The 23,141-nt window shown below is 41.0% G+C and overlaps 1 protein-coding gene across 4 annotated transcripts in view; it reads right to left on the bottom strand.

The window, feature by feature from the left end:
- The window catches only part of GAREM1 (GRB2 associated regulator of MAPK1 subtype 1), a 100,648-nt gene that overhangs the window by 17,051 nt on the left and 60,456 nt on the right, over positions 1-23,141 (bottom strand). For all 4 annotated transcript variants that reach the window (XM_061354907.1, XM_061354908.1, XM_061354910.1 and 1 more), the window contains one exon: positions 3,390-3,520. In XM_061354907.1, coding sequence (XP_061210891.1) covers positions 3,390-3,520 — 131 coding nt within the window. The remainder of the gene's footprint in view (positions 1-3,389; positions 3,521-23,141) is intronic.

The following is a 23,141-nucleotide window of genomic DNA, read 5'->3' as shown; positions in this document are numbered from 1 at the left end:
TGGAACAAAAATAACCCAGCCTTCCTCCCCCTTCCCAACCTAAGGGGGGCATACAAGAAATGTGGAGATGGTCTTTTTATAAGAGTATTGATAGGACAAGGGGTAATGGCTTTAAACTGAAAGGAGGTAGATTTAGATCAGCTATTAGGAATAAATTCTTCACTATGAGGGTGGTGAGGCACTGGCACAGGTTGCCCAGAGAAGCTGTGGCTGCCCCACCCCGGCAGGGTTCAAGGCCAGGTTGGACAGGGCTTTGAGCAACCCGGTCTGGTGGAAGGTGTCTCTGCCCATGGCACAGGGCTGGCACTGGATGATCTTTTAAGATCCCTTCCGACCCAGACCATTCTGTGATCCTATGATAAAAACCTAGGGGAAGGAAGGAAGGGAGACCCATCTCACCTTCCCAGGGTAAGATGGTTTATTTTTCCCTTTAGCAACTAATACACAAAGTAAAGTATTGCCCTTGGAAAAGATCCCACAGCCCATCACAGTGAGAAGGCAGTTCGCTGAACAGCACCACTACCTGTAAAATCCTACCAGAGCAGCAAAGGATTTACACCTGGGAGCAAGGTTTTTACCAAGCTGAACAATAACCACAGCATATTGGCACATGCAGGCAGAACTCAATGTGCACAAAGCCATGCAGTGACTGCCTGCCTGGTGGCACCCTGTAACTCTACTAGCACTTTCTTCAAAAATTACCCATGAAAGTGTTTGGAACAAGAAAGAATTCCCAGACTTCAGAGTTACTCCTCATCTTAAATGCTTCATTGGATATTTCAGGCTAGGGTTTTTTTTTTCTTCTTTTTCTATCAGATTAGCTACCTTCTGATACTCTCTTCTGAATTTAAATAGCCATGCTGCATTGGACAGAAATCAACTTACTTAGTATTCCACCCTTTGCTCTTATCAGTTTGAGAAGATCTCCCCTATATTTAAATTTTAGTGTACATAATTCTCTTGCATGTAAAGGGTTCTTAAGCACTTTAATAAATCCTGTTAAATTCATTTACTTTTTGGAAGATGATAACCTTGGAATAGAGTTCTATGAAACTGGAAAAACTGCCAAGAGAAACACTGCCAAGATAACTGTGTAACTAGGTTAAACCTGAATTACTATTACTGTTATTTACATTAAAGAGTATCACTATAATACCTTCTAAAAATGGATTTGATATCCAACAGTAAGCTGTGCTTATTTCTCAGTTTGCTAAATATAACAAAGGGTTTTAAGAACATTCATATTAAACTCAAGATACAACATTTACATTTAAACAAACCTGCAGACAAATACTTTTCTCCCTATAAAGTTAAAGCTACACACCTTACTGTTCCAGTTTCCTGATTTGGTCATTGATCAATTGAGAAACAATGGCACAGCACTGGATAAGGCTGGCAGTCCCAAGGTAAGAGTGATTTTCCTGGGCAGAAATGAAATTTTCTTGTTGCCTTGAGTTGCCCAGCTATTTCCTAAACACACAAAAGTGTTCCAACTTTCTCATGTAGCCTTCATGCATGAAAAGCTGTGTTTTATAGGTTTTGGTTAATGGAGAGTATCACAGTATCACAGTATCACAGTAGGTTAGAGATTGGAAGGGACCTCAAAAGATCATCTAGTCCAATCCCCTGCCGGAGCAGGAACACCTAGATAAGGTTACACAGGAACGTGTCCAGGCGGGTTTGAATGTCTCCAAAGAAGGAGATTCCACAACCTCCCTGGGCAGCCTGTTCCAGTGTTCCGTCACCCTCACTGAGAAGAAGTTTCTTCTCAGGTTTAAGTGGAACCTCTTGTGTTCCAGTTTGCACCCATTGCCCCTTGTCCTATCATTGTTTGCCACTGAGAAGAGCCTGGCTCCATCCTCGTGACACTCCCCCTTTATATATTTATAAGGTCACCCCTCAATCTCCTCTTCTCCAAACTATAGAGACCCAGCTCCCTCAGTCTTTCCTCATAAGGGAGATGCTCCACTCCCTTAATCATCTAAGTTGCCCTGCGCTGGACTCTCCAGCAGGTCCCTGTCCTTTTTAAACTGAGGGGCCCAGAACTGGACACAATATTCCAGATGAGGTCTCACCAGGGCAGAGTAGAGGGGAAGGAGGACCTCTCTCGACCTACTAACCACCCCCCTTCTAATACAACCCAGGATGCCATTGGCCTTCTTGGCCACAAGGGCACAATGTCGGCTCATGGTCACCCTGTCGTCCACGGACCCCCAGGTCCCTCTCCCCTACACTGCTCTCTAACAGGTCGTTCCCCAGCCTATACTGGAACCTGGGGTTGTTCCTGCCCAGATGCAGGACTCTACACTTTCCCTTGTTATATTTCATCAAGTTATTCCCCGCCCAGCTCTCCAGCCTGTCCAGGAATGAAAACAACGTATTGTCTTGAAAGGCATGAGTCTGTGTCACTGAATGAATTAACTGATGAGCTCTCACACAGCAGTCTTCAATCTTGTTATAGACCTATAAAAACTATGGACTAGCAGTGCAAGAAAGAGAGAAAAAACTTTAAAAGGTTGTTATACAAAGCCCAACTCGCTACACATGGGACTAGGAAACTATACTGGTTTTGCAGCAGCAATATCAACCAGCTTCCCCTGTGGGGTACACGATGTGGATCTGTGCCACTTCATCCCAGCTCTTCTATCAGTCTTAGGTGGTGTATCAACTAAAGCAAACCAGACAAGCTTGAAGACCACTGCTCTTCTGGCAGAGCTGACCTACATTATGTAGTGTCACGCATTACAGGCAGAATAAGGAAGAACAAGTTGTCTTCAAGTTTCATGTCACTCCAGTGTGTTTGGTGACAGCAAGCTCTTTTACACTCATGGGATTAATGACCCTTTGATGAGCCCAACAGGTGTGCACATGCAAACACACATACACACTGAGAACAAGTGTGTCTTTTGTGTTTTTTTTTTTCTTTTTGTTTTACTCACAATGCTATTTAGCTGCAGTAATTTCGAGACAAGCAACCCCATCATTTCACCCTGTGTGCTCTCTGAGAATAAAGCTTTCTGGACAGGGATTTGAGCAGCTGCTGCTTAGCAGAGACTAGAAATCACACTGCTGAAGGGGGATGAGAAAGGGGGCAACAAACAACATTTGTTTAAAATATGGCAGAAGCATCCTAATTAGATGAATTATTGGTTGGATCATCAGCACAGCTCCCCAAAGTGCCATAGGACAGGAGAGCCCTTGGAGGATATGTTCATTGAAGATGGCAAAAACAATCCCAAAGAGTACCATAACTGAATGCAGAACACTAAAGGCTAGTTTGTGTCTCAAAAATCACACTTCCCACACAGCACCATTGCTCGTTTGCCATGTATATAAAGGTTGCAACAGTTAATCATTTAGACAGGGATAAATATTTATTCAGGGACTACCTTAACGTTGAATGTTATTTCCTCCATGACGTAAACTCGTTCAGGAAATGCTTTAGCCACCTCCTCCACACTGTTAAAATACTGCACTGGCTCCTTAATATCTCGGTCTTGTTCCAGCAGCTTAAACTGCCCTGAAAACAGATGATAAACAGAAGAGTTGTAAGATATTTATATTGGACAACTGTCACTGTGGCAACTGCTGGCTCAATTTCTTCACCATTTTGCCCAGTCAATTTTTCCAGTTAGCAGCAGCCAAACCAGAAGACGGAAGATTGCAGAGAGTCTCCTAAACCTGCCACGAAAGGCACCCCATTTCACCAGGTCAGAATGAAAAGCATGTGTGGGAGCTGAGTTCAGTTAAAAGAGATCCTTTTATCACATGCTCTCTAGAAATAGTAAATAACTATGGAGGCATTTTTGTGTACTTAACTCAGTGTATTAGTATTTGTACAGATAGCAGTTTCGGGGGCTTACTATTAGGAGTTTTACTGAAAGAAAACACCCATTACTACATAGCCCTGAAACAATAAATGTAAGGGTTTGGCTTTGTTTTTAGCATCACCAAGCAGCTATTAGAAAACGCTAGGCTAAAACCCTTTTCCTCCTAGGCTTCCCCAAGAGTGGAAGAGCATTTAATTTTCCTTAACCATAAACTAAGTCATTTGAGAGCTTCAGCTAACGTAAGAAATTAAAACATACACATTTAAAACCCTTTTGAAGGTGGTCGCCTTCAGAAGAGCATTAGAAAGAAGTGTTTCTTACTGACTCTATCTCCTCCCAGCATGAAAGCCTAAGTTTCCCAAGTCTTGTAAAAGGCAAGAACTAACACGGACGCAGCTGCCCCAGGCAGACCTGCCAAGGACAGCCAAGCGCATCAATCGCTTCTGTGCGCTATGGACACAAAGTTTAAAAGCTTTCTTTTACAAATACAGTGGTAATGAAAGTTTAGATGAACACATTTGCTGCTTGTATGACTTAAAATATGTGGAGATCTCCCCAGATTTAGAAACACTGTAAGTTAAAGGCTGGTCTCAGCAAAAGAACAGCACAGCAAGACTCAATGGAAGAAACAACTGCAGAAAATGGGAAAAAGGCTGAGTAAAATCAATGATTAGTGCTTCTCCTGTAAATCATATTTTAAAATTAGCAACGCATGCAGCCACTGGATTCTTGTTCCCAAACAGCGCTCAGCTTCATTAAAACACATGCAGTACATGAGGATGTCAGCCACCTACAGAAATATTTTCTCACTCCTTCAGCATTTTTGTGCACAACACCCTGCTGCCCCTATACATCCCATTAGCCTTGAGACATTTGTGACATATTTGGGGAATTCACCCACACTGAACTACTTCAGGCCACCTGGCAGCAGAGGAGGAAATGAATGCAAGCTCAGCAAGCCCTGATGCCCCATAGGAAAGACTTATCCTGCCACCCTTCCAGGTGTGTGCACACACTCGTATACACATGCACACACTGAGAGGTGGAAAAGAAGAGGTGCAGCTCCTCCACCTAACCACAGCATCCTGCAGACAGAGGCACAACCTTTTAATCAGTACACTCAAGTACTGTGGTTGTAAGCCTAAATATCAACCTTCAAGACTGAAGACTTCCTTTTATTCCCTTCCATACATTTTGTCTTTCTAAAGTGACCACAGTAACTTTGAAGTAGTAACACAAGAGCAAATAAAGATGCTGGTATTTCCCACTGCAAGACTGCATTTTGCAAACGTTCAGTAACCTTCACCACACTTCAAAAATCAGTTGCCTTGGAGTTTTCCTACCTTTGTGTCTGCTCCAGGACATGCTATTATTTGAAGCTTACCCAAGACAATTTATGTACTTTGAAGACCAATGCTGGGGCAGAAGTAGCAGCACCTTTGTCTGACCTGCTGAGGCCATTCCTGCAGTATGCTACAGCAATGGAGTTGACTACAGGATGGTTTCTCCAGCATTCTGCCTTCAACAGAAGTAAACAGCCACCATGTAAAGAGGACTTTAAGCACAATTAGCAATACCACCCAGAGTACCCACACCTCTATGAGGAACCCATGGCTCAAGGATGTCCAGAGCAGGGAAGAGGTATCTTTGGGCTTAGTAGCTCCAGAGGTTTTTCATCCTTGCACATTTATTTAATTACTCACTGAACATATCTGAAACTCTCACTGTACAGATACCCTCGATCTTGAAAAAATCTAGCAACTTCTTCTTCCACAGACTTCACATTACCTACAGGATTCAGAGCAGAAATTGTAGGGGTGACAAAGCTACACCTAGCAGACACTGTGGGTAGCAGCAGGAAACCCGACAGTAGGCAAGCATTCAGAAAAAAATTACTTCACATACTCAATAGAAATGTTTCAGCATCCTAAACCTGAATTCTTCAGCCTGTCCACTCTGAGCCTTTTTGGTAAAAGCAATTAGAGGACCAGGCAGTGGCACCTCTGGGATCAGGGAGGCAGGTGCTCAGTTAACTGACACTGGAAAGCATGTTGTGATGGATATCTGAGACACACACAAGGAATGAAGAGAGAACTGTGCTTTTCAATCCCCACCCCACCATGCAGACCATATAAGTCCTGGTTTCAGGATTTCCCCATCAGCCACAGCCTAGCCAAGAGGATGCATTCCTCAGCTCTGCAGGTCCTTTCCCCTGCAGGCATCCCACTTTCCTGCAAAGGAAATTCAGGAGTGGGGGGGAGCTGAATGAAGTCAGACCTCCTCCTACGTAAAGTCAGGATGTGCCAAGACACCACGAAGCAGCAGGGACTGAGCTGCACCAGGGAGCATCTAACAGCACATTAAAACTACTACTTCGTAGTGCAGAGCCAGTAACTGTACTTCACAGATAATAACTAAGGGCAAGATGTTCTTGAATTTTACAGAAGTTGTCACACACTGTTCAACCACCGTGGGCTGACCTGAGGCTGTTGCTCTCTCCTGCTTACTTCTCAATTGCTGTCCTCTTTGACTACCGACACAGCCACCTGGGTGCAGCCATAACTGATTGCCCAATTTGGGACCCAGCAGTCTGATTTGCAGGATTCCCAGCTGTGGCTTACTGTTTGAGGCCAGCTGTGATTACAATTTATAATGGCATTTCATACTCTCAGTTCCCTGAAGAAAAAAATCCCTCAAACCACAGCAAGTTTGAGTCACGTCAGACAGACCTAAGTCCAGTGGAGTTCCTTTTGATTTAGCACTCTCCCCTATGTACAGAATGGGGTTGAACAGGATACTGCATAGAAGCTACATAGAGTGGTTTTTCTGAAACTGTGAGATACAGCAGTGATAACATTTCACCAGCTCAGAAAAAAATTGAAAACTCTCCCTCCAGAGCAGGAATTGAGTTGGGCACTGGAACAAAGCACGAATTCACATGAACAAGGAAGGAAAACAACATACTGAATAATAACACACTATACGGATAATACTCATCCAGCACTCTGAATGAGACAGTGGTCTTTAATTCTAGGTTCTCTAGTTACTCTGTTTAGAAGCATACTACTATTTTACTGGGACTGTTATGTCTTTAACAATAGATAGTCCAGTATGGTGGCAAGAAAAGGCCGGTTACCCATTACAGCCCAAACTTCTATAAAAAAGTCCCACATTCCTCAGCACCAAACACAGGCTTTAGGCTGTGCCTAAAGGGAGCAGGGTCTGCTATCTATTGTAGAATTACTCATGTTCCTGTAAAAACAATTAATAAATCAGCTGGAGCTTTGCTTCGGTACAAAGACATGCTCAGAACCGTCTATGTCGCTATCTGTGCCATCCTCCCCTTCCTTCAGCTGAGCTGCGCAAACACAAAGCCGTCTGTGCCTTCACTGCTAATAAGCAGCAGTTCAAGAGGAGGTTGACTACAGAGGAGTACACACAGATCCCAAAGCACAGAATAGAAGGGCAGCATTAATCTCCTGTTACGAAATCAAGAAGTATGCTGTGCATGGAAGCTGTCAGGGTTAGATGTTAAAATGCCTTTCCTTTGGAAAAGATGGTTTATAACTCAAGATATTCTATAGACTTTTAAACAAGAATTATTTCCTCATTGAAAAAGGCAGACTTTTTTATTGGAAGGAGAGAAAGAAAGGCTGAAGAGGGGCCTGCAATACACATTTGAGCCAGATGTCAAGTAACTAACTAATAGGGAGGAAGGAGACAATTTCTCATTATGTTTCTCCCCAGTCTCTGTTCAAGCTGTCATAAAAAAAAAGACAGCATGGCTGAAATACGAGTTAAATGGACATAAATCTGGCTTGACTGCAAGCTAAAGTGGGATTTTATTACACTTCACGAGAGGCATGATTTCATCAGGAGACTTTACAAAACTGACAGCAAGCTAAACAAGTCATAAGGCAATTTAACTATGTGTTAATTGAAAATTTAACAAAAATTTAAAGAAAATGTAAGGCTAAAACTATACTTTTACAGAAGTTCACCCTTCTCTCTTAGTGGCACAAAAAGAATAATGAAATGTTTCCCCACTAAATCAGTGCAGGTTCAGAAAGATCAAAAATCTGTAATACCTACACGGTCCACTGGGCAGGTGTAGTTACTCCCTTGCAGCCAAGTACAAGGGAGTGATGAACAAGCTCTGTATCTCTTTATCTTTCAGTCTGGCCTCTGGCAGGCACAGTATTGGAACAGTTTCAATCTAGTATGTATTATCTCTGCAGATTATGAATTCTTATTTCTCTGTGAAGGTACTTACAGCAAAGACAGTAAATCCAGTACTTCTGGAAATGAATCCAGAAAGATAAAAAGGCAGGGAAAGACCTAAACCAGGGCTTACCTTCCAGTTTATAGAGACATTTATTAAAACTCAGTAGTAGCAGCAAGATCAGTCCATCTTCCTTCTAGCCAGAAGCTGGCCCTGCAACATCTGTGAGCAGGGGCATTAACCAGTTCTTTCTGTCCAAGCCTTTGGGTTGCTCCTGCTGCCTCCACTGCTTAGGCTCTTTCAGGCTTATGTATGTTCACAATTCTAATCACCTCACACAGGTTATTTCTGTAATGTAAGATCCCCTGGTTTTTGCAGTGATTTACCCCGTACCACCAAACAGTCCAGCCATTTCCAACAGTCCAATGAATGCTTCCAAGACAGAAACATTTATTTTGTACTGCACCTAGACCAATGGAATCCTTATCGATGAAACCACATATATGCTTATATACCAAAAAGAAAAGATGAGAAAAAAAAAATCTGTAAAAGAAAAAAGTAGCTGCATGTCATCAGCAGGAAACATGGAACGTCACTGAAACATCTGCACAACTCTGCATCTGTTACCTGTGAAATGATTCTCCAAGGAGGCAGGAGTTGTATTGTATTTCAGCAGCTTTGATTATTTAATAAGTCTCACATCTCTCTATGCAAGACTGTATGCAAAGCCCAGCACTTCTCAAGAATGTACAGATGGCACAGCAGTGTAGCAAAAGTACTGCAGAGGTTTATGTTTCATATTTGTTGAATGTTGACTGCATTTCAGTGTTTCAAAGAACAGCAGATCTAACTGAAAAAGAAAAGGCTCTCCACCTGCCAGAATAACACCGCTTTGGAAAAAGACAAGTTTTTGTCTACACTTTTCAGCATTCCTGTGCATCAAGCTGATAAGAAATAACTTTGTTTTCCTCCCCAAAAAGGCAGAGTTGAAAAGCATAAGCCTAAAGCATAAATAAGGCGTAATAATGAAGGGCACAGAGAGATGGCTTGCTGTATATCAGAAAAATGTGGTTGCATGAACTGGAAAGTACACTTCATCATGCCCAGTTCTTCTATGGACCTGAACAGTCTTCATCTGACTGTGTACACAACTACCCTCAATGCCTGATATAGAAATGAATTTGTCTCAATGCGGGGCAATGGAAGGAAATCTCAGTTTATGGCCTCACTTATCACCCGATCAACTAGATCATACAGCAGAGCTATTGCATCCCTACCTAATACTTAGAGAAGACAGACAGTTAAAAGAGAGGATGGCAAACCAAAAGACTCTAAAATAATAGATTAAGAAGCAATCCTAACACACTCACCAACATGTAATTTTTCTAAAAACATTTTTTTATTTAAATTGGCACTTGCCAATATGTCTTTGCATCGATCCTACATGTGGCATTTTGTTGTTGCAAGTGCTGTCATAGTAGTGGCTGTAGCTGTCCTGAAAAAGGTCAGAACAAAAAAGAATCCATCACATCTTGGATACAGCTAATGAATGACTGGAACCAAGGTGTAAAGTTAATATTGCAGTTGTTTTGGGGGCCTATCACTAAGCAAATGTGAAAGGTTTGGCAGACATGCAAAAATAATGATGCGTGGGAAATAAATGCCTTGATTCACTTTTGCCATCTTCCAGTTTGATGAAACTTAAGTGTTTGTTCACAGCATTCCAGAGGAGAGAAGAGTGTCTGCATGCTCAGATCCTTTGGAGCTGCCGGGCCTCCATGGCACAGGGGGACAGTACAGGTGGAAAAAAGACTCATTGCAGCTATAAATGTAATTACACAACCATTTTTAGCAGCAGGAACAGCCAGTAGTCTGCAAATGAACTAGTGCAGCCAGGCTCCCAGCCCTACTGTCCACAGAGAGGATACCTGCTCTGTCACCTTAGGATTTCTTGTTGAAGGAGCTACTGATTTCACCTCAGGTTGGGACCCAGCAGCCAACTAACATGGATGCAGTGCTATAAGCTCATCCCCTCAATCAAATAAGACAACCTAGCAGTACAAGTTCATCCTTATCCGCCACACTGGTGTCTTCTAAAAGCTTTGTGAAAAAAGGTTTGGGGGGCAGAGAGGGAAGTGTTATTCATAGGGATTTCTGTGTTTATTTTTATATTGTAGCCTACTGAAAGAATATAGGAAATAATAAAAGGGTGGAGAATACATCAGGAAAATACACAACAGAAGTCTTAGATACACAGCTTCCAGAGGATAATGGCTCGCACACAAACCAGAAAAGCTACAATTGAATCTTATTATTGTAATAATCACCATGAAATAGCTACTAAACAGTCTTTGAAATACTGCTTCAGTTTTTGAAGAGCTGCCTGTCAGTACTTCTTAAGGGGAGGGAAAGAAGTGAAGAGGACCTCTTGTGTCCCCACTGTACCCGATCTTCTGGAAATTTTATGAATGTATTAAAAAACCCCAACAGATGAAGCATGAACTAGCGACATATCTAAGTAAACATAATACAAGTAGAATTCATCAAGTGTACTGGAGCTAAATTTATGGCACTGCAAAACAGAGGGCAAGGCACAAAGGCACATTCAGTCAGGAGAGATTGAGCAACATTTCATGGGGAAGGAGCCCTTCAGAATGAATAGTTCTATTTCTCGGAAGTATTATGAAGATTTTGAAGCCTTAAATGCCTTTATTCCTCTCTGTGTTATGTCTGCGGTACAAACACCCATTCAACCAAGAGAGAATGAGTCAGGCATCACAACCTGGTGAGACATGTTTAAGCAGAGCATCAGCATGCTGACACATCACCTGTGCATACACATAGGCACCATTCAGGAGATCAAGGAAGGGAATCCAACCAATTTTCCCACACAGCAATGCAATGCTTGCTAATCAAAACCTCTAATCCTATGCTGGCAGAACAAAGGGGATGGTACAGACTAGTGTTCTCTTTTCTCTTATCTTACTTTTGACTCTTAAGTTGCATAGCAAAACCAAATTCAATTCTGTTGGCAGCATAACAAAGAAAAATCAGTTCAAATTGTGACTGATGATAGCTTAAAGCAGATTTAACTTACATATATTGCATGAGAGGGAATTTTGGGTTATAGATGATGTAAAAAGACAGACAGGGAAAACAAGCCTAACCTCTAACCTTTGTTTCATAAGTTATTATCATCACAAATACAAGATTACCACAATGAAATGTTCCATTTTACAGAGTCACATGTTTGAGTGTCTGGACAGTAATTTAACTAGATTTAACTTACTCACTGGGTTATCATTGATCTAACTTGTAATTAACACCATTCTACTCCTTTCCCATGTGCTGCTAACAGACACCAAGAACATTCCATAGGCAGCATGTTAGTTCACATGCTTAAGTGACCACGCAGAGGACTGATGACTACTGTACTGTCCGACTTTCGTAATTACTATTAACAAAAGCTGTTGCTAGGTTCCTGTTGAATAGTAAGAGTACAAAGACATGCACATGAAGATGGCATGCTCTCCTGGTATCAGAGCTTATCCAGAGTGCAGTACAAAAAGTCATCAAGAGAATGAGCCCAAGTAAGCCAACCCAAAGCCTGCATAAAACAGTGTTGAGATAACTATGTCAAACAGCAGCTGCCAACAACAAAAGCTTTTCCTTATGTGACTCCTAGCACTGTTCCCTTGGTACTCGCTTAGTGGATACCCACTTAGACCTCAGTTAATGAAAATGGTTAAGTCACTGAAAGCCTACAGATCCAACCTACTACGTCAGCATCCAAGATCCTTATGAGAACCTCTGCTGGAATTTCTTGCAAAAAGCAGTATTCGATAAGACGCTAAAACCAACTTATCCCACACTTAATACAAGCCTTTAGCAAAGGCTATTGTCCTCTATATGAACAGTTGGAAGAGAAAATGAGGTAGAATAAAAGGTGAAAAAGTACATGGTTATGGTTCTTATTGTACTTTGAATCTCTTGTTTTTACTGTTTCTTTTATACAGTAACACTGATTCAGGGCTAAAAATGAATCTTAAGGAGTAGAGACCCAGCTTAGGTATGTCAATGCAAAATGAACATCAAACCTTCAGCTGGATGGCAGACAGACTCTAACAGCATCTTACGTTGTTCTGCCCATTAGATTTTCCTATTTTAGTGAAAGACACCACATACGTTTAAAATTAAGAAGCAGCACAGACTTAATCTGCCTTTAGATCTATTCCTAACTAGGTGATCTCCTCCCAAGTCATCAGTATACACTCATCCCAAGACATGCATATATTAAAAGAACAGGGTTGTTTACAATAGATTAACATTAAATTAAAGCACAGACAAAGTTGAGATGAGAGTAACAGAATAAACTCCTGGTCAGCATTTGAAATTAATATTTCTAATTTCAAGCAGATTTAAACAGACCCTATTAGAATACCTGTTAAAGGTTAGATAAGTAGGCTAGGATTTTTAATATCACAGCTGCATCAAAAAATTCTGCCTTTACACCACAGATTCCCTCACCTCATTAATACTGATTTCAGTAGAATTCTGAATGTGTAAGACTTCGTCTTTAATGCAGAAAGGGCAAAATCTTTTTTTTTTTTTTTTTTAATCAAAATAAAATTTATAATAGTTAGTTTGAAGAAAACACAGTAACACAAATTTGTTCTTTTTAGGTGCAGTTGTGGTTCATAATCTGTGTGACTCCAAGTACTGAATGAGTACAGAAACCCAACTCCATCCTTGCTCATAACATGGATTGCAGAGGTTCTAACAGCAAGTAACTTGTGCATTTACAACAGACACAGCTTCTTGGATTTGGTAGCCACCTCTTAAAAACCAGATTTGACAGAAGTGGCTTTTCCAAACAACTTCATACACATTCTTCTATTTCTTGGCAAGTTGAAGCTTTTGCAACTGCTGAGTTTAATCATTAACTTTGCCTTACTGAGTTTATTTATTTATTTTGCAAAAGCTTCAAAGTCCACACTCACCAAAACTTAAGATCTTAGTGTTTCTGCCAGGGTGCAAAGACACTTTCTTCAAACATAAACCCTTTATGCTTTCTGTTCTTTCGCTGACAGACCTTTTTTCTTCCTGCTACTCCATGAGTATCCCATTCCTATGGCTTGACTTTAGCACCATTCATTGCTTTCTTGCTCGCTGAGCAGCCTTTTGTGCCTTTCAGGTTCTGACCCCATCCCATGCCTGTTCCGGGCATGAGTGTAGGACGGTGTGTAGTGAAATATTCCACTCCATAAGGACAGTTATGTCAATAGCTGTGCCTTTGGCAGGCACTTGCACTGCAATAAACAAAGCTAAAGAAAAAGTACATTCACAGAGCAGAAATCTTGAAAATGTACACAGATCAATTCTGTATAAAAAGTGCTTTTGTTTCCTGTTCAGGAACAGGTTTTTTAATTAACTGAATGGGAGGAGTTGTAAAAACCAGGAACAATGACTGTGTCAGCAGCTCAGTCAGTTCTTGGTAGCTTACAGGGCTTTACATGAGACAGAATAAACGTATTTCACTCAGACTGAGACATTTTTATCAATGTGGAGAGAGACTTCAGCGCCTGGGCTTGGTATCCTGAAAGACCGTCTGTGCATTATAGAGCAGCTTATTGTTTCAAAGCTCGTATGTCATTTGCTTAGTGAATATACATGTGGCTTACAAGCTCTAGCAGAGTCTGTTTTTTCCCTCCTCCTCTCACCCTCAACTTAAAGCTAATGAAGTACGGCACTCAATTTACTGGAGAACCCGTCACCTAGCTCCCAACATTTGTGTATCACCAATGGAAAGGAGGATTACTGTTCTTCTATGTGATTAAAGGACAATTTTCTTGGGAAAGGTCCTATCACTTTGTGTTGTCAATGCCCACTGATGACTGTAGCTTAGCTTATGTATTTACAAAGTGTTCAAATTAGGAAGGAATTCAATTTATTATAGCTCTGACCACTGGTAATCATAAGCAAGTTCTGGAAAACAAGTTCACTTTACTCCTGGAACAAATTAGACAACAAACTAAAAACTGAAATGAAGCCAATACCCAAAGAAACTCCTTAATTACACAATAGATCTGGTTTATTCAGCTAAGGTCTCCTGTCAAGGAGAGTATTCAGTGTTAAGTACATTTATGCTACAGCTAAGATTATATTAAAGAGAATTTAAAATAAGACCAGAGCCAAGATAATACATGATCTGAAAGTCACCTTAATGAAATACACGTAGTAGCTTATGCTCTAGAAATTGTCATCCATAATGCTGAATATCTACCAAGCATGCAAATTAACTTGCAGCAAGCAAACATTTCTAACGTTTTCTGGTTTAGGATCAGCAGCCACATTTATATCATTGCCTCAGCTGAGAAGCAGAAGGTGTTTTGATACCTATATTCTCCATGAGGTAAGCCATTTCTTCACTCACTCTGTATGAATGCAATGGAGTTCCTGTCAGAATCATTTGTCTGGTTTCCAGTACAAGAGGACATTGATTCAGTGTTGTGCAATTTATCTACGGGGCAGACAAAGCTCTCGATAACAGTTCTAGATGAATGAAGGCAGCTTTTAAGAATGAGTATTTTGGCATATGTTCACAGCATGTGCTACAGTGTCATCAAAAAAAAAGGAAGGAAAAAAAAAAGGAGAAGAGGAGATGAGCTGAAATGAGGTGAATAGAGATGTTGGGTAAGAGCACACTGCTTCAGCATTGCCACTTCATTTAATTTTCACTGCTATTCAAAAAAGCAACAAAGATGATAAATCCAAAATGCAGATCTAAGCAAGATACACATCTGCCTTACTTCTCCTGAACACATTTCATCACACATATTTTTTAAATAAGGTGGATACCACCTAAACCCCTCTGCGGCAGTTCAAATTAATACAGCTGAACCTAAAAGGTATAAAGAAATGGAAAGCCCAGCCAATTTTTCCCTCTTGCAAGATGTCTGCCAGCTTGCTAAGAGCCAAATGAAACCAGTTAAGTAGAGGCAGTGCCTAGCCTAAGACAGTTCAACAGAAAATAACAGACTACACATGGGGCGGTTTAATTTCAAAAAGTGTTTTCAGAAGACCACTTATGGGGTTTTGTTTTCTCCATGTAAATGATAATTTATGATTTAAAGAGTTGTACTGTGCCTTGCTAATGCTTTCTGAAATGCTACTGAATATTTTATCCTATATGTGTTTCTAGTGAAACCTTCTCGCTAATACTGGTTCAGGGCATCTCCGGTTGAAAGCCATTTTTTCACCAATTCTATTTTGTAGCCTTTCACAGAAAGGGCTGTGAAGTGGTAATTATGAGAGTGGCTCGCCGCCTATTTGTCTCTGAATGCACATGGATTTCCCCAGCTGCTAGATTATCCTGAAATATATTATTATATACTGATTTCTAAGTACACAAGCTAACATTAGCAGCTGCAAATGCTCCAGAGAAATTCTTTGCTTCAAATTTCTGTGAAAGACCTTCAGTTTTAAAACAAGGTGATCCTAAATCTACCTCTGTTATGAAAAGAAGTACTATTAATATTTTGGGTTAAAAAAATAAAAAAGTTACTTTTTGAATAATGAAACTAGATCAATACTGGGCTGTTTGTGTTAGCATACTGATTTAAGGTCGTGAAGATGCCATGGATGAAAAAAGGATATTAGGATGGGGTTTCAGACATTTAGATTTGGTTACTGCAGATAGAGACAGACTATAGCTTAGAGACAAGAAAAACTGGGACATCCCAAGCTAAAAGCAACTCAAACCCAAAAGCTGTCAACAGATCAGTTTTTGCTAGAGTTACCACAAAGTACTAAGGAAGTTTTCCCAGCAGTTTCATGTTCGTTTCAGGAAAAGGACTATTTTCAGTTGGGATTTCTGAACATAGGGAGCAGAAAGGCAAAGACGCTGTTAAGAAAACCCACCTTTAAAACAACATAAATTGCGCTCCTTGAAGTAGCAGTTTGCTAAAAACAAGTCCTTTCCTTCCTTTTCCAAGTGCACTACTGAGTACCCATACAGAGCAAAACCCAGCAGCATACATGGCCTCCCACACAGCAAGCCTCCACACACAGAGGCAGTCACTGTCCTGCAGACAATCACCTGGAGAAGGGTCACCTCCTCCAAGGATGCAGCCCAATACTTTTCCTGTCCCTTCAGTCTGCAACATCCTCCTACCATGCTGGGTTACCCTGAGGGGACAGAGTATCTATCCCATCAAAACCCTGCCATTGAAAGTGACAGTCTTCACCATGCATAAACTTGGCCAACAGTAGAGGCTGTGTTCATAGAAAGTAGCCTGGCTTACTCTGACTGGACATATGGCACCACAATTAACAGGCTTATATCCACACCATTTCAATGCCTGCTTACCTAAATTAGTACAAAAGATGTTTAGTTAAAATACTGGAAAAACTGTGACCAGCTAAGCCAAGCCAGATACAATCTGGTTCACAATCTGTGTTGTTTTATCTGCTGGGTGTTCTCTGACTGAGGGATGTCAAAATGGGCATTGCCAGGGTCCTCACCATTTTCCCCTGCAATCACTCTGCTTGCTTTAAGCACAACATCCAGCCATCCCCAGCCACTCTTCATTCTGAATTCCCCAAGTGGCTGGAAGTCTTAACACCTACAACACTTACTTCACATCTTACCCTCACTACACCCTAGTGTTGCACTCCTGCCTGCTGCCTGCCTGACCAGGCAGCTCAGGTACCAGCTCTGGGAAGACTTAGTTAAGCAAACTCTCAGAAAGCTGTATGCCAGCTGACCCAAGATTTTTCTTGGACAAAAGTCAGAAAACCACCCTGCACACTTTCCATCTGATGCACATTTAATGAGCCTTATGATAGCCAAGCACAACAAAGCAACAAACGCCTTCAATATGATAAACAGGTGGCTATATTTCATTTTCCACAGTAGAGAAGATGAGTGGTACATCCAAACAGAATGAAGGCATGTAAGTGTCACGAACAGTATCATGCACATCTGCTTCCTTGAACCAGCATGCCTGACAGCAGTAAGGCAGATACAAGTGCTGGGCTTCATCCTCAGCAGTGCAGGACATCTTCCAGGGACTCCTGGCAGGCAGATACAGAACAACTGAATCGTTTAGGTTGCAAGGGACCTTAAAGCTCATCCAGTTCCCCCTGCCATAGGCAGGGACACCTTCCACTAGACCAGGTTGCTCAAAGCCCCATCAACCTGGCCTTGAAACCTGCCAGGGATGGGGCATCCACAACTTCTCTGGGCAACCTCTTCAACCTCATATGTCTCAGCACCTTCATAAGTGAAGAATTTCTTCCTATAATCTAAATCTACCCTCTTTTAGCTTACATCTATTCTGCCTTGTCCTATCACTTCATGCTCTTCTTGCTATCAACAAGGGCATGCCTTGGTTGCTGTTACATGCTGGGCTCCTGCTCCTTCCCCAGTACTGTTAAATGGGCAAGGCAGTAGAGCAAAAGGCTTAGCATTGCCTTTTGTATTTTACTTGCTTCTTTCCTGGCAAACAACATGTGTGCCGATTCCTCCCTGCTTCCCCTTCTCCCTCACTCAGAATTATTTCCCTCTGAAGGAAAAGCAAGCAAATGAGCAAGTTAAAAATATCTTCTGTGGTTCTCTAGGAAGCAGTATAGCCAGAAATCAGTATGACCCAAATTTCATAGTAAATGTATGAAATGGAAAAAAAACTACACTACTTAAAATTAATTTTTTTCTTCTACCATTAAGAAAAGCTTTAGAATTACCATTAATATTGAGAGAAATGACAGTTAAAAAGCATTCTTCCCAGAATAATAATAGAGGACGAGTTGATATAGCACAGCACTGTAATGATCAGTGAAAAAAAAGGATGGCTAATTAGTAAATAAACTGAGCCAGATACAAATCCTTCACAATAGAAGAGCTAAAGTATTAACAGCTTACATATACCAGAAATATTAAAACCGCACACTTAAGATCTTCGTGCAAGATTACAGCATGAAGCAGCACAGGCTAATGCAGGAATGGCAGACAATTTAATTATATTTTCTACTGAAAAATTAAACCATATGTATAGCTCATCAGATCAAGTTTTCTAACATGTTTCTGCTTTTGATATCCAACATCTGTCTGAAAATAAGATTTTAATTTCTCTTATGAAATCTGATTCCACCTCCATGGCCAAACTAAAGCAGCACTGATGGAAAGAAGTGAGGGAAAAAGAGCAAATGTTGGGTCATCTGACTTGGACTTATAGCAGAGTTCTGCCTCTAAACAATAAAAATGTTAGAATATGACAACTCTTTCTTCATGTCACTGAGTGTACAGAATAGTTCTGTATACAGAAACTTGGTTAAACTCTTCCACTGCTTGCACAGATCTGAAGTTTTAGAGTTATTTCTTTCTTTTCTCTAGCACAACTATTCTGAGATACCTCCCCAGCGCCTTGATGCCCACATGCATGTTCACTCAGTGACACCAACTAGGGTGGGACCACCCTACACCCCGGTGAGCAACCTGAGTTCACGCTACCCCTCTTCTGCTTCATTGGAGCTAATGATTTGAATTCAGTCTCTCACATCCCTCATACAAAATTAATCTTTCTGCCACAGTCAGAACTATATATACATAAATAAGAAAAAAAATTAAATGCTCCAAATATAACCTTTGAGGTAGAGCAGCTGATTATATACCCTTATGGTCAGGGAACTGTGAACGTGGGAAGCAAACTTCAGCCACTGCTTCAAATCCAGCAGGCAGGAAATGCATGGGCATACTCATACATTATATGGTCTAGTTTTAAATCATCAGTTATTTCATGGTATAATTTTCTATTTCCATTGTGGATCTGAGAAGCCTTTCAATTAAAAAAACACTCAACCTTCACACTGAACTCAACATGGTCCTGCAATAGTTCCAACAGGTCAGCATTCCCAAGGAAAAATGGTGGAGGTGAAAATCCATTCTGCCAACTCTAATTCCAAACCAGTATGAAGAGACCATTATGAATGTTCACTCATAACATTCACCCACACTTATACTAATAGCAAGTATTTGACTACAAATTTCCTGGTGACGGAAATGCAATACAAAGCAACAGTAAAATGTCTTGCCCACACTGCCATCAATTTAGCAGAAAATAATTAACATACATCCCTCTGGTTCAAGAAAAGTTTCATCGATACACATCAGACAGCAGGATCTAGAGCTGTGTATGTGTTCTTTTAATGATTTCCAAGTAGTGTTTGCTCATGACATTAATTAAAATAGCAGCTCAATCCTTTTGGGGTCAACAGTTTTCTAAAAATTAAACTGCTTTATTTCAGCTTCATCCATCACCAAGACTAGGAAATCATTCTTACACCAGAAGGGGGTTCCTTCGCACCAGGCAATTTACAGGATAATCCTAGATGCCGCAGTGTTTGGAGAAGCCAGCCAGCACAAGGGGTGCATTGTTAGGAGCCCCCTGCTTTGCACGGGCACCCTGGCTCCCCTTAGGGCAAGGGTTCAAAGGCTTTATACAAAGCAATGGAAGGGACAAGCTGCAGTTCACCCTCTGCCCTGCTTTTTCTCCTTGCCCTGCGTGCCAGAGCTGGTGCCTTGGAGATAGGTTTCAAGGATCAGGTCTCTACCTTGACGTTCTGCACTCCTGTGACTCAGTAACAAACTCTCCTGAAGGCTGGTGGCAGACAGAGGGCTGGGGCTGTGTTTCCCTCCCTGTCAGGACTAGTCCCATAGAAACAGAGACGCAGGTAAGCTGTTACACAAAAGGGAGTTTTGTTTACATTTGGCATCAGAACTGATATAGACAATCAAAGGGAGGATCAGCACTGAAGATTCGTTTGTGTATCAAGGGGAAATCCAGAAGCCATTGAAATTGTTTACAGCAGGTTGAAAGAATAATACTAAGAATAAACATTGCGCTGACAGATATCCAGATGGCATTTGTAGGCAAACCAACACCTTTAGCCCAGCTAAGTTTCATTAACATTTACATATCATTTCAGGACTTTACTTCTAATATTTAAAAAGCAACAAATTATAAAGGTTTCAGACCAACAGGAGTCATCATGCCGCCTTCCTCCGCTAGCTGCTTTGTGACTGAATTGAATTTACCTGGCAGAGAAAAAGGTTCAAACACTCGCTGCAGATGAGACAGAGGGGAATGAAGGAAAAGGTGTAATCCATGGGGGAACTAAAAGATGCTGCTTGTACATCCAAAGGCCTTCTCTGTGACAGGGTTTCACAGAGTTCCTGAAGTTAATCACTGCCAAGAACAGGCTACCCAAAAGTTTGAAAAAGGCAACACAAAACAGTAGGTGAAGGCAGTTTCATCATCTTGTATCCAAACACTTAATTCTTCCTATACAGACTCACTTGGCAACTTCTATTGCCATTTGAAATCCCTGTGTCTAGGATGATGATGGCAAGCACAGTATGGATGATGTTTGCCTGCCGAATATTACAGCAAGTCAGAAGTGAAGTGTCAAGGACTTGTAGCACCCCATGAAGCCCACTCTCTCCTCCATGAGAATCAGGGCACAAGTAGTCAGATTTGTTTTAAGACAAAGAGCTACGGAAGTTTAAGATGTCCATCACAACTGGTATGAAATAAAAATTTACCAGACAAACCCTTTTCTTCCCCTTTGTGATACCAAAATTTCTTTACTGTACCAGCACATTACTGGCCACTCCACTGACAGCTTTCTCATACCCTGGGTATGAACAGAGTAAAAACACTTAAAGAGTTTTTCAGTCTATCCAACTAAATCATTCATTCCAGATTGCTGCTGGAGGTCAGAAAGGGTCAAAAAGTAGCACTGAAGTCTTCACTTTTGTGCAATGGCACTGAAGTTAAAAATAGAGTTATAAAATATTTGTAATCCTTAATCTCCCTTCAAATGTAAGTGATGGCTGGATTTGCTAATGATTAGAGACCCCCAAGAGATTTATTTGCAAATGGTTGGCACAGACACTGCTAAATCCTCCTCCTTGTTATTTAGCCAGTTTGGTGACCTGGTAACTATTCAAAACATCAATTTTAATGAGAAAAATATCCAACCACCTCTAGGACATTAATCCTCTGTAATAGACATTATAAAGGGGAAAAGAACATGGTGTTGGTTCACACAGCACTGGGGGAGGAAGGGAGACCTTTTCAACAGCAGATGAATTCAATGTTGAGAAGAGGCCTAAATCTTCCATACAGGCAATGTGTTTCGTGGTTCCTTGCACAACTAATCTGTTGTTACTTATTCTCTTTCCTTCAGTATAGATGGACCCTGTGTAGCAGGGAACAGGGTTTTTGAGAACAGCCCTCATTTTGTTCAGTACAATACAGCCTTCTCAACTCTTATGCTGTCACTTGAACCCTCAAATCGTACACAGGCGAGAGAAGGACAATTCTGAAATGAATAAAGCAAATTACTGATTTTAGTCTCCTTTGGGTGTAATGCCACATCCCCACTTAAAAGCTAATATGAACTTTTATGTACGATTTTGCACACCTGGTAGATTATACAAACACCCCCTATGGGTATTTCTTGGCTTTCCGAAAAGAGACACTTGCTAGTGTAGTGAACAGATTTCCCATCAGATGTTTGGTGAAGGCCAGAGAGGAAGGCATTACATGTCTGCTTGCACATAACCAATTAACATCCAGTGCAGGCGAATGGATAGCTGCGTTTGTCCAAGGAAAAGGCTTTACGCTTTATCAGTGACATTTTAGACCACAGCCAAGGAAGGCTTGCTGATCTATCATGACTAACCCAGATTAGTATTTCCATTAACAAATTTAGTAATACAGAAAGAAGTATAAAAGTGTCCACAGTAACCCAGGGAAAAAAAATCCCATCAAAAGCCATTTTTGGTGAATGCTGATATTTTTATATCATAACACCCAAGAATACAATTCGTATACTAAATGTGTTCCACAAAGTTCTGGCAGATTTTTATCCACCAAGGCTCAGAGAAATGCAAGCACAATTCCCAAAAGATGAAGGAATTCCCATTCTCATAGTTAGGAGTGAAAGGAGTGGGCTGGAGAGGGAAGTGACTGTAGTTAAAACTGTCAAGGAGTCTCAAGGAATGAATATGCATTGCCTGACCTGAACCAGTTCCAGTTTCACATGATATGAGAACAGAACATTTGTTTTCAGCTGAAGAACAAAAAATAATAAATGAGTTTCCATGGCTTTCCTGGGTAAAGCTATATTTGAATTTGTTTTCAGATAGCACTGAAGTAAAATAGTTTGGTTAATATTAAATACTTCAAAGCACTTCAGGCTGGTAATGGATAAAGTAGGTAGGTTGTTGGCTCACTAAAATAACACTGCTTTCAAGTATTGTACAATAAACAGAGAAAAACCCCCTAATTTTAAGTGAAGAAAACCATGATCAGCAGTTCTCTGTCTACTTCATGAAACATCTCATACTGCTCGATGAGAAAGTTCAGGATGTAGATTCTTGCCATTCGCTGCAGAGCTGGACACTGGTGTGAGAAGCAGGTGTGCCAGAGCAAAGAACTGTTCAAGCATGCTAAAGCAAACATGTTCTGTGAACAAATCCAGAACATCAAGATCTCATTTAAGAAGTTTGTAATTTTAAAGTGATACTTGTCAGCTTTAGGTTTCTGAACCCAAATGTGCCCAAGCACAGTACAGGCACTTCACGCACTTGCCCCTGAGGAGGATGTATGACTAACCTACCTTTCAAGGATACCTATGCTGAGCTATGAGACATGGGTCAGGACTTCAGGATTTGACACATACAGAAAAGGAAACAGAGGCTCAAGTATACCAGGGTCATTATATCTGACGGAAAGAAAGTTTGAAAGCTCAGCTAATTTTGGGGAGATGATATGAAAAGCAGGCAAAAAGCTGTTTATTTAAAAAAATTAAAAACCCTAAAATGCAAAACTTGGTTTCTGCTCCTGCCTGCCCACCTCTTGAAAAACTGTGTGGATGTCTGACTAGCCTAAGAGGCAACCTGGAGAGGTGGGGAAAATTCCTTGGAAGGAAGACAACACGGAGGTTGAAGAAGGAAGAAAACTGTGCACATCAGAACAACTGCTCAGATTAACAGCAGTATTCCCAACTTGGATCCATAGGGG

This window comes from Neopsephotus bourkii, unplaced genomic scaffold (assembly GCF_033783945.1).
Source record: "Neopsephotus bourkii isolate Nb327-2 ecotype Australia unplaced genomic scaffold, CSIRO-AGI_Nbou_v1 NB_753, whole genome shotgun sequence".
Lineage (NCBI taxonomy): Eukaryota > Metazoa > Chordata > Aves > Psittaciformes > Psittacidae > Neopsephotus > Neopsephotus bourkii.
The sequence above is the reverse complement of the archived record's forward strand: the minus strand, read 5'-3'. Positions and strand labels throughout refer to the sequence as shown.